The 16,188-nt window shown below is 48.8% G+C and overlaps 1 protein-coding gene across 1 annotated transcript; it reads right to left on the bottom strand.

Moving 5' to 3' along the window:
• Positions 1 to 214: 214 nt before the first annotated feature.
• On the bottom strand, positions 215 to 13,955 carry DIPK2B (divergent protein kinase domain 2B). The gene is made up of 5 exons (XM_054718645.1): positions 13,642 to 13,955; positions 9,460 to 9,724; positions 4,653 to 4,826; positions 2,793 to 3,081; positions 215 to 1,408 (listed from the first exon to the last, which is right to left on the bottom strand). The coding sequence occupies exons 1-5, from the start codon at positions 13,854 to 13,856 to the stop codon at positions 1,068 to 1,070; spliced, it is 1,284 nt and encodes a 427-aa protein (XP_054574620.1). The 5' UTR covers positions 13,857 to 13,955; the 3' UTR covers positions 215 to 1,067.
• Positions 13,956 to 16,188: the final 2,233 nt, after the last annotated feature.

The raw sequence follows: 16,188 nt of genomic DNA, 5'->3' as shown, positions 1-16,188 counted from the left end.
GCAGTCTTGTTTTTTAAAAAAATTATTGTTCAAAGTGTTACATATGTTTCCTTTTTCTCCCATTGATCTCCCCCGCCTGCTCCCCGCCACCCCCCAGCACATGCCCTCACCCCCACGGTGTCTGTGTCCATTGGTTATGCTCATATGCATGCATACAAGTCCTTTGGTTGATCTTTTACTCCCCCCCACCCCCCGCCACCCTCCCCTGCCTTCCCTCTGAGGTTTGTTGGTCTGTTCGATGCTTCTGTGTCTCTGGATCTATTTTTGTTCATCAGTTTATGCTGTTCATTATATTCCGCCTGTAGTCTTCTTACCCTGAGGTGGTGTGTGTGTGTGTTTGGGGGGACAGGGAGTGACAGAAGGGCTAGCTCAGGGCCATGGGGAGCAGGAACCGGCCCCTTTTGTCTGAGTGTAACCTAACATGCTACTGGCCAGGGGCCTCTCTCTCCACACCAGCCTCTGGACCTCACTGTCTGTGTCATTCTCCCGCCTGTGTGCTTCTGAACGCGCTGTATAGCCACCTGGCCTGAGGGAGGGAGCGCAGAGGAACAGGTTCAGAGGGTGAAGGGGTGGCCACACCTGAATCTTTTTCTTTTTTCTTAATCCTCACCCGAGGATGTTTTTCCATTGCTTTTTAGGGAGAGTGGGAGAGAGAGGGAGCGACAGAGAGAAACATCGATGTGAGAGAAACACATCGATTGGTTGCCTCCTGCATGTGCCCTGACCAGGCCCAGGCTGGGGAGGAGCCTGCAACCAAGGTACATGCCTTTGACCGGAATTGAACCCGGGACCCTTCGGTCCACAGGCCGACGCTCTATCCAACGAGCCAAACTGGCGAGGGCCACCCCTGGATCTTCTGATGCCCAGCCCTGGTTCTTTTGTGATGTTGCAGCCAACGAGGCCAATGTCAGTGCTGCAGATGGTTGGAATGTTCCTCAGCGCCTGGGAAATGAATGTGCATTTCTCTTCATGCCTGAAACAGCTTTTCCTTTCCAACTTGCACCAATCCAACCGGGGAACGGAGAGCGGAGGATGTGGTCCCTGGAGGCCAGCCAGGCTCCAGCCCCTCAGAACTTGTCATTATACCTGCAGTCTGGGTAGCGGTAGGCAAATCTGGGGTCACATGTCCTCAGGGGTCTCAAGATGCTCTTCAGCTGGCTAGCGGCCTCCAGGACTTCGGGGTCTGGGCGGGCGCCCTCCCCACACTTAGCCAGGAGGACGTCTATCTGCTCCTGCACGGCAGAGGGGAACTTCCCCTGGAGAAGCTGAGGCAGGACCTGCCGACACACCAGCACCACGCTCTGCTTCTCGGGGACCGCGTCACAGGGGGGCAGCCCGGCCTGGCAGCCAGCCCCCAGGCAGCTGAAGATGTCTTGATTCTCTGCTGCCCTGGCGGCTGCTGGGCTGCCTGGAAGAGAAGCAGAAGTGTCACACCTCCTACACCCTGGTCTCCTCGGGGGAGGTGCCGCTGATTAGGATTGCTGGGCGGAGTGGTTGAGTGGCCCAGCGTCTCCTGTCACCAGGAGGTTTAGGGCTTAGGGATCGGTGGAGGCCAGGGCATGGGCACACACTTATCCCTGCCAGCAGTTGGGCTTACAACTCTAGGGCTCACCCCCACCTTGCGATTCGCCCATTCTTCCTGTCGAATTAGGGAACTCGGGTAACACAAAGTCGGGAGAAAGAACAGGTAAACCAGAACACGTATTCAGTGGGGCTGACCTCAGTGGTTTACGGATCCCGAATAATCTGGAATCGGCCTCATTTCTTCTCATAAAAGCAAACCAGGAAATGAGTTAGTGTGGCTTAATTGGCCTGTCTTTGTAGGCCTTCTCATAAAAAGTCCTGTCGCCTGGCCCATGTGGCTCCGTGGTTGAGCACCAACCTATGAACCAGGAGGCCACGGTTCGATTCCCGGTCAGGGTTGTGGGCTCGATCCCCAGTGTGGGGCGTGCAGGAGGCAGCTGATCCATGATTCCTTCTCATCATGGATGTTTCTCTCTCCTCCTCCCTCTCTCTCCCTCTCTCTCTCTCCCTCCCTCCCTCCCTCCCTCTCTCTTCCTCTCTGAAATCAATACAAATGAATTAAGAAATTAAAAGTCCTCTGTCCTATCATTGGGCTCACAAACGCTCGGTTACCGTTAGAGACTGGGATGCTCCAAGGCCTGCAGGACCCTGACGAGCTTGGGCACACGGTGGAAAACATGAGTCATTCACAGACCTCATGTGGTGCCATGCTTTTTAATTGGAAACTTGATAAAAAGCAAAGGCGCCAAAATGGATTGCAACCTGTACAAGCGGATCAACCAGATAATTACCGTATTTTCCGGCATATAAGACGACTTTTTAACCCAGGAAAATATTCTATACGCCCAGTCGTCTTATACGCCGGAAAATACGGTACGTTTCAGATAAAGGCTGAAAGCATTAGATGAGAAAGGTACTGAGAGGGGGATGTATCCAGGGGTGGTATGTGTGAGGAAGGGCAGGGCAGGGCAGGTCCCCGACCACACACACTGAATTGGACCACAGCATTGCCCCTGGGGCCATGCCATGATGCAAAGCGCCCCCTCCCCGCCCCCTTGGACAAGGTCAAAGCCAGTTCCCCTTTGGAGCTGGACTTGGAGCAGGGATTCTAAAGGGGGAGAGGGACATCTGACATGAACTTGGGGTGCTCTCACTGTGACATACAGAGACTGGAAAGGCCCAGTGGCACCACCCCCGGGCACCCCTCCAAGCTCCTGTCACTCTGACTTCCCCTCTGACAGCTGCTCAGCCGGGCCCCTGCTGAGTACCTTCCTGCCTGTCGATGACGCCCAGGGCACTGGCATCCCGGATGAACAGATGCCCGTTGTTAAAGATGCCAAACATGGAGGCATCCACATGGGTGAAGTAGAGGAAGTAGTTCAGATCGTTACTCCGCAGGGACTCCAGGATCCTGAGGAGCTGATGGGCCAGGTCGGCTGCCTGGTCTGGGGGCGCAGCGTAGAATTCCTGCAGCGGGCTGGTGCTGGTGCTGACCAGGAATCGGCCGCAGGAGCCCAGGTACTTGGGCAGCGGCCATCCCTCAGCTCCAGGGAAGATCTGCCAAGGCAGGAGGAGGAGGGAGCATTAGAGGGTTGGAGAGAGAACATTCACAGACACAGCATGTCCTCTCTCTCTCTCTCTCTCTCTCTCTCTCTCTCTCTCTCTCTCTCTCCAGTGCCTCTTAGAAAAATGCCCCCACCCCATTCCTGCCCCCCTTTTTTTTCTTGTTTCAGATGAATAGATTTGGAAGAAGAAGCTCTATTGCCATGTGGTAGATTGCATCTTAACAGTGTCCCCAAGTAAGATACGAGAATGCTGAGACACTTGCCAGGATTTTAGATGGGTTTTGGATTCAGGGGAATATATTTAAAGAGTTATACAGTTGAAAAAATATGACTACTATTTGAGATATCACAAATAGCACTGCTTAAGAAGAGGCTATGGGGGGAGGGAAGAGGGTCAACTTAGGATGATTTAAAGAAAAATATTTTTAAAAAATAACAACGCAGCACTTGGCCAGAATGGCTCCACGGTTGAGCGTCGACCTATGAACCAGGAGGTCACAGTTCGATTCCTGGTCAGGGCATATGCCTGGGTTTCGGGCTCGGTCTCCAGTGGGGGGCATGCAGGAGGTAGCCAATCCATGGTTCTCTCTCATCACGGATGTTTCTCTCTCCCTCTCTCTTCCTCTCTGAAATCAATAAAAATATATCCTATATGATAAAAGGCTAATATGCAAATTGACCGAATGGCAGAACGACCAGTCGCTATGACGCATACTGACCACCAGGGGGAAGATGCTCAATGCAGGAGCCGCCCCCTGGTGGTCAGTGCGCTCCCACAGGGGGAGCACCACTCAGCCAGAAGCTGGGCTCAGGCTGGTGAGTGCAGGGGCGGTGGCAGCCCCCCGCTCTGCCCAAGTGCACAAATTTCATGCACTGAGCCTCTAGTTTAAAAAATAAAAATACTAGTGCTGGCACCAGAGTCTGTGATAGACCAAAAATCCTGAAGGCTCTCCTAGGTGACACAGGTTTGGGGAACCCCTGCTCTAGAACCTTATTGATGTCACCAGTCCCCTATTAGCAGACGTTTAGATTACTTCCTTTTTCTTGGTCCTTTTCAACTGTAGCTGCAGGGCACTTTGGGGTCATTTTTTGTCTATTTCCCCACCTCATGGGCTTGCCCAGTTCTTACTGATTTCTGGCCCGGCCAGTGTGGCTCAGTGGTTGAGCATCGACCTAAGAACCAGGAGGTCATGGTTCAATGCCTGGTCAGGGCACAGGCCGGGGTTGTGGGCTTGATCCCCGGTGTGGGGCGTGCAGAAGGCAGCCGATCCATGATTCTCTCTCATCATTGATGTTTCTCTCTCTCTCTCTCTCTTCCTCCCTCTCTGAAATCAATACAAATATATTTTAAAAAATCTTCCTGATTTTGGAGGCACTGTCAGCACTGCCTCCTTCACAGAGCCTTCAGGGCAACCTCGGGCAGTGAGGGTGGCTGATGGCTCCCCACCCATCCAGCTCCCATGGATACTAACATGGCTTGGTTGCCCCAAGGCAGACAGTAAAGGGGGAGCGAGCTCAACCCAGGGTGGCCCTCCTCAGAGTCCCTGGGGGGTGCCTGCGTACCTGTAGGAGGATGGGGTGCGCATTGACAGCCAGTGTGTAGAGCAGGCGCAGCTTGTCGCGGTCCGTGAAGTGGTCCATGAAGATGCTGCCCGCGTCGGCCACCTCGGCGTAGCGCCGGACCACGCGGTCCAGGAGGCGCTGTGATGGGCAGCGCAGGAGAGGGCTGGGCAGGCCCTGCGGGGTGGGGCGGGGGCGGTGATCAGGTCAGGGCATGGTCAGGCCCTGCTGGTAGGGGACACCCTGGGGTTGTGGGGGGGGGGCAAGTGGGCCCTGGGAGGAGACAGACTCAGGAAGGGGGACCGTGACCTTGTTCAACACAGGCTTCTGCCCCCAGATGAGGAGTAGAATAGACTGGCAGAGGCCGGGGGAGGGGGGGCACTTAGCAGGGGCCTTCTGTACAGGGTGGGACTGAGAGAGATGGGCACACATCTTCACCACAATCTGTAAAGACACTCGGAAGAATTAATGATACAACTAATAGCTATATTGATTATGTTCTAAAAACTGTTTATTAGATCACAAAACCTCTCAAATTTAAAATGAAAAAAAATGCTGAGGTCATAAAGTCTCAGTGGTTTTAACCCTAAACAATTCCCATGAGTCAAAGTTTAGTTGTTTTCAACTCTCTACGATTCCATGATTAGAAGTGGGCTGTGGGGGGGCGGGGAGGGGGAGGCTGGCATCCAGGCCATAATCTTTCTGTGGTTGGCACCGAAAACACCCATCCATCGGCAGCAAAGGAATCACCATGACTACTTCCCAAGGGTCACGGGGTGCAAATCTCCTGATCTCATGGTCACAGTGCATCTGTGAAGGGGTTGTACTTTCCAGAAGACTGTTCAGCCAGAGGGTGTGTGTTGATGTCCTGGGCATACTGCCCTGTGTGAGAGGGGCAAGGCATTTTATTTTTTTTCATTTTTTTATTAAGGTATTATATGTGTACATATCTTACCATTGCCCCCCCCCACACACACACACAGGCATTTTACTTGTTTAAATTTTCTTTTCCATTCATAGTCATTTCATCTTTAACTTCCACGTTAGATGAGTATGAAATGCTACAGCCATATGTCAGCTGTTTTTCTTTCCCTCCATCAATATAGCCATGCTATTTTTATTTAAAAATATTTTTTATTGATTACAGAAAGGAAGGGAGAGAGAGAGAAACATCCATGATGAGAGAGAATCATGGATTAGCTGCCTCCTGCACACACCCCACTGGGGATCGAGTCCACAACCCCGAGCATGTGCCTGACTGGGAATGGAGCCGTGACCTCCTGGTTCATAGGTCGGTGCTTAAGCATGGAGCCACGCCGGCTGGGCTATAGCCGTTATTTTTAAAGAACAAATGCAATGTTTAGTCCTTGACCTGGTAGCCTGTGAGAGAAGAAAATATTTATAGTCTGAAAACTAACTGTGGCTCCAGTATAAAATGTCCATTGTCATTTGAACACTTTACCATAACCTGCCTTGTATCTGAACCAGTTGAATATGGCCTCTCTCTCCCATTAGGGAGTCATTTCCCAGGGAACAGGGGCCTTGCCTTGTCTTGACACTTATATACCTTCCTGGGGCCTGTAAACACCCCTTAAGTATTTTTTAATTAAATTTAAACAAAAGTAAATTTTATTTGTTTCCTTTTTACCTCTAAACCCATATTCTGATTAAATTGTTAATGTGCATTTTGGTTAATATGCTTATTTCCCTTATTCTATTTAAACAAATAATTGAGATCAAGGAAGAAAAATTGTCAGTTATTCTTGATTAAACAAAGCTTCCTGAACACTCTATACCACCATCTAGTGGGAGCAAGGCCTTCACGACAACCAAGTCCCTTCCCACTTGAGGAAGAAGCAGGGTTTGTATTTGGAACAATGTGGGAAGCAGCTGGTAGTTGAGGGATGGGAAGGGGACACAATGGAGGGTCTGTGTTTTCCCCTGATGAGCCGCGTGCTGCTGAGGGTAGTTGGAGGGTAGTTGCCTCTGCGCCTGGCTTAATAGCAGAGGAAGCCTGCTTTGCGGTGGTTTTTTGAACAAGCACATCATGATAACCTGGGCGGGGTTCTTGGCCGAGTTTCTGTTTGTGGGCTAGGAATTTAGGCCTTGAAACACTCCCATCTGAACAATGCAGCTTTTAGAGGATAAAAGTCACGGTTTTATTAGCATAAGTGCCACACACACACACACACACACACACACACACACACACACACATACATTGTGTTGCTTCACCCTCTTGCTAATTCCTGATCCTGGTTCCTTGGCTGCAGCGCACTGCCTGAAGCTCGGGAGAGTGCACATGGCCCTGTGGGAGGGGAACCACGGGCTCCCTGGCTCAGTCTCTGATGGTGGCAACTGGGGCTTTTTATCCAAGTTGATTTTATTCATAAGGAGAACTGACAGTCAAAGTTCTGAGGTTCCTGCATCCGTCAGATCCATCCTGCCTTCAGTGTTCTTTTTCTTTTTTAAAAATAGATTTCTATTGATTTCAGAGAGGAAGGGAGAGAGAGAGAGATAGAAACATCCATGATGAGAGAGAATCATGGATCGGCTGCCTCCTGCACGCCCCCTGCTGGGGATCAAGCCCACAACCCAGGCATGTGCCCTTGACCAGAATTGAACCCTGGGACCCTTCAGTCTGAAGGCCAATGCTCTATCCACTGAGCCAAACCAGCCAGGGCTTCAATTTTCTTTTGTTTCTCCTCTCCTTCTCTCCCTATGTACTTCTAGGAGCAAACCCTGTGAGTTTCTTCTCTCAAACACACACCGACACACATGCAGGTATGCTCACTTGAGGGCTCTAGCCTAGATACCTGTTGGAAAGTGGCTTTTGAGGAAATCAGGGAAAACCCACTTATGTCATACTAGAGGCCCGGTGCACGAAATTCGTGCACGGAGGGGGGTTGTCCCTCAGCCCAGCCTGAATCGTAATGTAAATGTCTGTGTTTTCCGATGGTCTTAGGCGACCCTGCTAGCGGTTCTCAACTTGTGGGCCACGATTCATAACAGTAGCAAAATTACAGCTATGAAGTAGCAACGAAAATAATTTTATGGTTGGGGGTCACCACAACATGAGGAACTGTATTAAAGGGTCGCGGCATTAGAAAGGTTGAGAACCACTGCTCTAAGAGAATGGGATTAGAGGATTGGTGAAATTTTTAAAATGGTTTATTCTTTCTTTTTAAAAATTGAGGTACAATTCACATATTATAAAATTCACCACTATAACTATTTTATTGTATTTTTTATTTTTAAAAATATATTTCTTTATTGATTTCAGAGAGGAAGGGAGAGGGGAGAGAGAGAGAAACATCAATGATGAGAGAGAATCATTGATCAGCTGCCTTCTGTACGCCCCCTACTGGGAATTGAGCCTGCAACCTGGGCATGTGCCCTGACCAGGAATCAAACCATGACCTCCTAGTTCAGTGGTCAGCAAACTCATTAGTCAACAGAGCGGCAAACCGCGGCTCTCGAGCCACAGTTTGCCGACCACTGTCCTAGTTCATAGGTCGATATTCAACCACTGAGCCACGCCGGCTAGGCCACTTTATTTTAAAGTGTACAATTCAGTGGCTTTTAGTACATTCACAGGGCTGTGCAAATATCATCACTCCAACTCCAGAATTTTTTCATCATCCCCCAAAGAAACCCTGTACCCATTAGGCAGTCACTCCCAATTCTTTCTTCCCCTCAGCCCCTGGGACCAGTAATCTGATTGTTGTCTTTATGGATTTGCCTACTTTGGACATTTGTTAAAAATGGAATTATACAATATTTGTGCCTTTGTGTCTGGCTTCTTTTATTGGCATGATTTTTCCAGGGTTCATCCATGTTGTAGCATGCATCAGTACTTCATTCCTTTCTATGACGGGATAATATTCCATTGTACGGATAAAGCACATTTTGTGTATCCATTCATTAGTTGATGGACATTTGGGCTGTTTTCACCTTTTGGCTACTGGGAACAGTGCTGATATACATATTCATGCACAAGTGTTTGCTTAAGCACCTGTTTTCAATTCTCTTGGGTGGATAAGTGAGTTTGCCCTCCCCCCTTCCTTGTTGATGATGGATCTACTCAAAACAGTCTGCTAGGTAAGTTTTATTAAGAAGGAAAGAGCAGGAATTTGGATGCTACCCGCATGGGAGGAAAAGGGTGTAGAGTTTGTTGGTCATGCTGTGGAACCCTACGGCCAAGGGTCTCTGGAAAGGAGGACAGGAGATGGTGCCAAAATGGGACGGCAATGACCTTGATCTTGGTGGATGGAGCAGGAATGGGCTTTGTCCACAATTTATAAAACAGCTGTTGATATTTTTCTGTCTTTTATAAGGAAGGGAAAAAATCTCTGGCGGGGATGAAAAGATGGGCTAGGAGAGGGTCAAAAAGTGAAGTGAAAATGGTTATAGCTTTGACTGTGTTTTAACAAGGTGATGTTAATGGATGCATTTTTGGCAGAAATAAGGAAATCTTGTTTAGCTGCTGTTAACACACAAGATGATAAAACTCGTAAACTTTTGGCACAACCAACTGAAGAATGGGACCCCCATATTACAAAACGCTGTGCCGTGCATTTCCATGCTGATAGACTTTTTGCAAAGTGTCTTCATATCTATAAGCTCATTAGGATGAACAGATAAACCTTGTTTAATTTATTTCTTGTCACAAGCCCCTGTTTCATGGCATTGTTTGGTCCCACTTTAGACAGAACACAACTCCTTTTCCCCAGACAGAGATGTGGGATGGGAATACACACCTCCTCCATCTTGCCCCCCGAGTCTCCAGCCACAGGACCAGCACGCTTACCTGCACCAGGTCCGGGGTGAGGCGCTTGGCCTGCAGCCATTTCTGGAACCTTCCTGTTTTCCTTAGGACACGCTCGATGCTGCAGGTCTTTGGGGCTGCCGCAGAGGCGCAGATTCTCCTGTCTGAGATTTCATGCTGCTGTGTGCTGACCAGCCTCGATATCTCCACAGGGCGCCAGGTTTTGGAATCATCTGAGTAATTTGCAGGGTAAGAAGGCAAGTAGCCCAGAGGCAGTTCGACGTGGGTGGCCAGCCAGCTGTCAAACCTGGAAAGAAGAGCCCTTTTAGGATCCACCTGGGAGACAAGCAGGGGCCAAGCAGGGACTAGTCACAACTCTGCCAGAGCCAGAGGCCAGCAGAGCCCCAGAGGGACAGCGAGACAGGGGACCACAGCTGGTCTGATCCAGTCCTCAATTTTAGACAGGGGTGCTCCAAACTCTTTCTATGAGAGGACTGCTTTTGATTCCTCAAACTTAGGTGTAACTATTTTCTCTCTTTTCCGCATCCAGCATGGCTAGAGAGCGGGTCCAATTTCTGAGTAGAGGCAGCTGGGGATTGAGAAATAAAAGAAAGAGACAAGACACAGAGATAGAAAGAAAAGCTGGGGCCGGGTGGACTGCTGCCCTCTTCTGATGGAGAGACAGTGACCCAGAGTCGATGCAGCATGCTTATTTTATACCCCCAAATACCAGGAAGTTTCACCAAAAGGTCAAGACAAAGGAGATTATTTGCATTCTTGAGTAGGCCCTGAGTATTCCTGGTGCTAGGCTGGATTTAGATATCAAAACCCACTTCCCCACACTGTGGGCTGAAATGAAGGTCAAGCTGACAACACTCTTGCCCTTTTGGCAAGGCGTGTTCCCAGGGCGTGGCTTTGCCAATGCCACTGGGTTCAGCTGACAATAATTAAAGAATGCCCTGTGCCTTCCCAGGGGGCCCTCTACACTTAGGGAAGTGTATAGATGGCAGAATAGTCGAGGGAGGTGCATGCCAGACACAAACTTTATCCTCTTAGTGCAACCAGCACAGAAGGACTAGCCATGGGTCTCTGAACTTCTACTCCATGTAAAGACGGCAGCTTTACACAGGCTTGTACCTTTGATTCTTCTAACACCTCCTCCCCACTCTACAGATACGGAGACTGATGCTTATAGAGCTTAAGGACCTTGCCCAAGGTCAGACAAGATGTTGCCAAACAGGGGTGCAAACCCAGGGCCCTCTGTCAGCAAATCCCACAATCTTTCCCTTTCCCCACACAGGTTGCAGAAAAAGCCCACCCTCAGACCAATAGCCAGGTCTTGGAACCACAGTTCTTTCTTTAAAATATATTTTTATTGATTTCAGAGAGGAAGGGAGAGGGAGAGAGAGAGAGAAACGTCAATGATGAGAGAGAATCATGGATCGACTGCCTCCTGCACGCCCCACACTGGGGATCGAGCCCACAACCTGGGCATGTGCTCTTGACCCAGGAATCCAACCATGACCTCCTGGTTCCTAGGTTGATGATCAACCACTGAGCCACACTGGCCGGGCAGTAATATCCTGAACTTGAATGGCCCACAAACCTATTTGGGGAAATGCTTCCTGAATCTGGCCAATACCTGCCTGGTGAAGAAAAAAACTATTTATTACCACTTGGTGAAGAGTCCTTAATTTCCTTGCCTCCTATCTTTTTTAAAAAAATATTTGTATTAATGCCTGAGAGGAAGGGAGAGGGAGAGAGAGATAGAAACATCAATGATGAGAGAGAATCATTGATCGGCTGCTTCCTGCACGCCCCCTACTGGGGATGAAGCCCACAACCCGGGCATGTGCCCTTGACCAGAATAAAACCCGGGACCCTTCAATCCACAGGCCGATGCTCTAACCACTGAGCAACACCAGCCAGGGCCCTTGCCTCCCATCATAAAATTGGTCCATATTTTCACTGCCTCCATTCTCCAAGGAATCAGTCCCACTATCTGTGTGCTTGCTCCTCTCCATCCTATTTCTCAGGTGGGAAATCTTGACCACTTTCGACAGCTCCATCTTGACTTCCTCTCCCATTGATATAGTTGGTCAACAAAATGGCTCTCTAGCTGAACCTACACATCCTTCTGGCCCTGCTTTGTTACCAGGGACCTTCCTCCTGCCCTAAAAGAACTCGTCTGCCAGCCCCTGCCAGCACCTCTGGTCGCCCCCGCACATTTCTTTTTGTAAAGTTTTTTCTAAGCATGGGTGTCATCTTGTCCCTACCCAACTTAGCTCCCTCACCATTGCCTGCAATAGAGCTTCCCCAATTTTGTTTGTGTCTGGAGGGTGGGGGAGATGAGGGCGTTCAGCTTTCAAAATGCCTTCAAAAAAGCCCTAATAGGGAAAGTCCACATAAACTTCGGGCAATAACTACCATCTTGCAAAAGAAGTTCAACACTTCTGGCCTGGCTGGTGTGGCTCAGTGGTTTAGCATCCACCTATGAACCAGGAGGCCACGATTCAGTTCCCAGTCAGGGAACATGCCTGGGTTGTGGGCTCCATCCCTAGTAGAGGGTGTGCAGGAGGCAGCCAATCAGTGATTCTCATTGATGTTTCTATCCTTCTCTTCCTCTCTGAAATCAATAAAAATATATATTTAAAGTCCGACACTTCTGATTATTTTCTATTTGTTTTTTTTTTTTTTGGTTTAGTAACTTAGTTGAATAATCAAATATATCTTTGGTTAATACTGACTGGAAATAAAATTATTATAAATTAATACCTTTTGTTTAGTCACCAAATCTTGTACACCTGAGGCAGGTCCTTTGGGTCGGGCAGAGAAGAGACCTATACAAAGGGCCTTTGGTATTGAAAAGGCTGGGGAACCACTGGTCTACGGGTTAAGGTCCCAATTCCTGGCACAGCATTCAAGGCTCCCTGCACCATCTGACTCTTCCAAACCTCCTCCCTCTCTCACACTTCCACATACACCCATGCTCCAGTCACTAAGCACTTTTCACTTCTTCCCACACCTCTGGGTCTTAATGCTTAAGTTGGTCCTTCTACCTGAAGCCCTTCCCTTCCCACTAAATTTCAGCTCAGAATGCTTTTCCCTGGAGAAGCCATTCCCTAGACCCCATTTGGAATTCATACCCCCTTCTTCTAGTTCCCAGAGGTCCTTTCCACTCCGCTTTTGGCCTGCATCAGGCCAGGCCTTATCATTGTTATTTATAACACAGCTCCCTCCTCCCAAAGCCCTGGAGGCCAGTGACCAGAGTGATAGCCATGTTGCTACAACACCTGCCGGGTCTTGGCCTTGGCCGTGATAAAGGCTCATTGACTGCGTGTTGACAGGCTTGGCTTCCAGAGTGTGATCCCTTCTTTGGTGAGAGCCATGTGCATTGCAATTTCCTAAACTTGGCTTTTCCTCTGATCAAGGCAACATCTCACAACAGAAAATGGTTCAGAAACTTGGGAGCAAACTACCCTGGCTTGAATCCCAGATCTGCCACTTACTAGGTGGTGACCTTGAACAAGTCCCTTAATCTTGATATGTCTCAGTTTGCTATCTGAATAATGAGTGAAAAACACTAACTCCCAGGATGAAGCGAGTATATAAAAATAGCTTTAAAATGTCTGTTATGCCCTAGCCGGTTTGGTTCAGTGGCTAGGGCATCAGCCCTCAGACTGAAGCGTCCCGGGTTTGATTTCGGTCAAGGGCACGTACCTTGGTTGCAGGTTCCCTGGCCCTGGCCGGGGTGTGTGCAGGAGGCAACTAATCGATGTGTCTCTCTCACATCGATGTTTCTCTCTGTCTCTCCCCCTCCCTTCCAATTTCTCTAAAAATCAATGGAAAAATATCCTCGGGTGAAGATTAACCCACACACATAAAAAGTCTGTCACATAGTAGGTTTTCTATAAATTTTATTTTCCCCCCTCTTTGAGAAATGAACTTGGTCAATGCCATAGTCACAGATTACTCCCTTCATAGAAAACTTTAAGCTCTCACTTCAAAAGGACACTTTGAATTTAGCAATTAGGGCTGGAACTTGGCTTCACACCTTACCCCCCTCTCCAGCCCAACCTCAACCCATCACTACTCTGATTAAATGGCTTTGCTTCATCTCCCACCCATAAATTACATCCTGGCTCATTTTCAACAAACTCCTGGACATCTTTAATCACAGGAACAGCATTTTGCCCCTCAGAATGATCTGATTGAGATTCTGACCTTATTTCTTCTTTAAAAAACTTCTTGCAAATAGATGTTCCAATGCAGGCATTGCATTTATCAAGGCCGAGGACAGATCTTCCCAAATTGTAGCTGGTTCTAGGAGAAGGAGGAGCCGGCGAGGAGACAGCAGAGCTCAGGGCTGAGACCCAGAGCAGCTGAGCCGGCCAGCCCAGGCGGGGGGCAGCAGCCCCAGGCCCCAGCCGGGGCTCCATCGGGGCCCAGGCCTCCAGCTGCAGCCTCCAGCTGTCCACTCGGGGCTGTGCAGAGGCAGGTCTTGGCAAAAGCAAGGGGGCTGACTTCAGAGTGTTGACCCCAACCCAGCCTCCCGGATTTCTGGTTGAGGATGCTAAGGAGCTTGGAGCTAATGAGGTTTGGGAGGAGGTGAGGAAGTCCATGGAGGATGCTGATAACACGGTTTCCAGAGTTACTCTTCCTCTGCCTGTGGTGGCTGTCGTAGGCTGGGAGGGGCTGACTGGCAGATTTGGGGAAGGACAATGGTCAGGGCTTCCCTATGCAGTCCTTTTGACAAACACAGGATATCCTGGCTGGGCAGGAGAGGTCCATGCAGGATGTACATCCGACCTGGATTCCACCTGGGAGTTTCAAAGGATCCTGAGGGCCTCCACCCTCCACTGTATTAATTCTGGGTCTATGTGTCCCTGTGGATCACACACACACACTCGCCAGTTCCCCCCACTCTGCAGTGAGTACTTTGGCCTGCCCCTTAACCAGACATTCCTCTTCCACACTGACCATATTTTGGATGTGAAATAACCAGAAGTCAGCTTGCTGGCCATTAAGTGGCACATTTAAGACTGGTTTGAATAGCAAAGGCTTTGCTGCTTAGGGAATAGAAAATCTCAAGTCCATGCTTGCAGATCTGAGAAGAAGAGAGGGGAAATAATTTGGTGGCTTCTGGTTTGATGCGGGGGAACACCCAAAAGACTCCTGTGCCTCAACTCAGCTGTGTTCAATCTCTTCTCCTCCTCCCCATGCCTGAAAGTCCCTCTTCCCTTTACCACCCTGCCTCCCTTTTCAGTGGCTGGTCTGATGTGGGATTTAACTGCCCCACTTCCTCCTGATACTAAGATAAGGTCCACAGCATGGAGGAGACGGGGAGGGCTAATTTAGGAATAGAGAGAGCCTATGAGGACCAAATAAGGGAGGGCAGGTTTAGGCTGGGAGAAGGAAAAAGGGAGGTAAGAGGAGGCCAGGGGTGGCCTACGGAGAATTGGGGAGTTTTGCTAAGATTCGTGGGGAGAGCAGGGTAATGACTCTTCTCTGATGGTTAAGCAGATGCTTATTGGCCAACTGTATATCCTACTCAGTCCAAGGTCTGGTGGCATTTGTCTTTATTGTTGAGTTGTGAGAATTCTTTGTACATTCCAGATACTAGTCCTTTGTTGGCTATGTATGTGGTTTGCAAATATTTTCTCCCAGGTGGTAACTTGTCTTTCATGTTTTTAACAGGGTCTTTCTCAGAGTAAAAGTTTTATTTTGATGAAGTCCAATTTGTCCATTTTTTCCTTTTATAGATTACTAGAGGCCCAGTGCATGAATTCATGCACAGGTGGGATCCAGCTGGCCCTCCCCGCCCAATTGGGGGCCAGACTAGCCAGGGGGAGGGGCAACGGGAGGTTGGCCAGCTGGCCCCGCCCCTGCTCGGGGTGGGTGGCACTGATTGGGGGCTGGGGCGGCCAGGGGAGGGGCTATGGGCTCTTGGCCAGCTTGCCCTGACCCTGATTGGGATGGGAGGGGCCAATCAGGGGCTGGGCCTGCTGCGGGGAGGGGCCGTGGGAGATTGTGGGGGGTCGATCGGGGCCCTGATAGGGCTAGTTGGCCGCCCGCCGCAGTGTGCGTGATAGCGACCGGTCATTCCGGTCGTTCTGGTCATTCTGTTGTTCTGGTCGCTTGGCTTTTATATATATATATGCTTTAGTATCAAGTGTAAGAACTCTTTGCCTAACTCTAAGTCCCAAAGACTCTCTTCTATGGTTTCTTATGTTGTAAACATTTTATAGTTTTATATTTTACTTTTAAGTCTATGTGCTATTAATTTTGGATTAATTTTGAATTAATTTTTTATAAGATCTTGCTAGGTCAAGGTTCATATTTTTGCCGATGGAAGTCCAATTGCTCCAGCACCATTGTTGAAAAGACTACCTTCCATTGAATTGATTTTGCACTTTTGTCAAAAACCAGCTGTCTGTATTTGTCTGTGGCTATGCTTGGGTTCTCTATGCTGTTCCACTGATTTATGTGCCTGTTCCTCTGTCAATAACACACAGGCTTAATTATTATAGCCGTAGAATAAGGTAGAGTGATTTCTGCCACGTCCTCCTTTTTCAAAATTATTTTAGTGATTCTAGTTCATTTGCCTCTCCATAAAAAATTTTAGAATACTCTTGTCTATATCTATAAAAAAATCTCGCTGGAATTTTGATAGGAATGGAGTTAAATTTGTATATCAATTTGGATAAATTTATTCCTAAATATGTTATGTTTTATAAAAATATATTTTATTGATTTTTTACAGAGAGGAAG

The sequence above is a fragment of the Eptesicus fuscus genome, chromosome 1 (assembly GCF_027574615.1).
Source record: "Eptesicus fuscus isolate TK198812 chromosome 1, DD_ASM_mEF_20220401, whole genome shotgun sequence".
NCBI lineage: Eukaryota > Metazoa > Chordata > Mammalia > Chiroptera > Vespertilionidae > Eptesicus > Eptesicus fuscus.
Note: the sequence above shows the minus strand (reverse complement) of the source record. Positions and strands in the feature narration are given on the sequence as shown.

Bases quoted from the DNA above. Each gene is read 5' to 3' on its own strand.
- DIPK2B (XM_054718645.1), bottom strand. From the start codon at position 13,856: ATGGAGCCCCGGCTGGGGCCTGGGGCTGCTGCCCCCCGCCTGGGCTGG. The intron at 9,725-13,641 runs GTCAGAATCTCA...TCTTCTTTCCAG, and splicing joins TTTTTTAAAGAAGAAATAAG to GTTTGACAGCTGGCTGGCCA. The intron at 1,409-2,792 runs GTACTCAGCAGG...CTTCTCTTCCAG, and splicing joins CGTCATCGACAGGCAGGAAG to GCAGCCCAGCAGCCGCCAGG.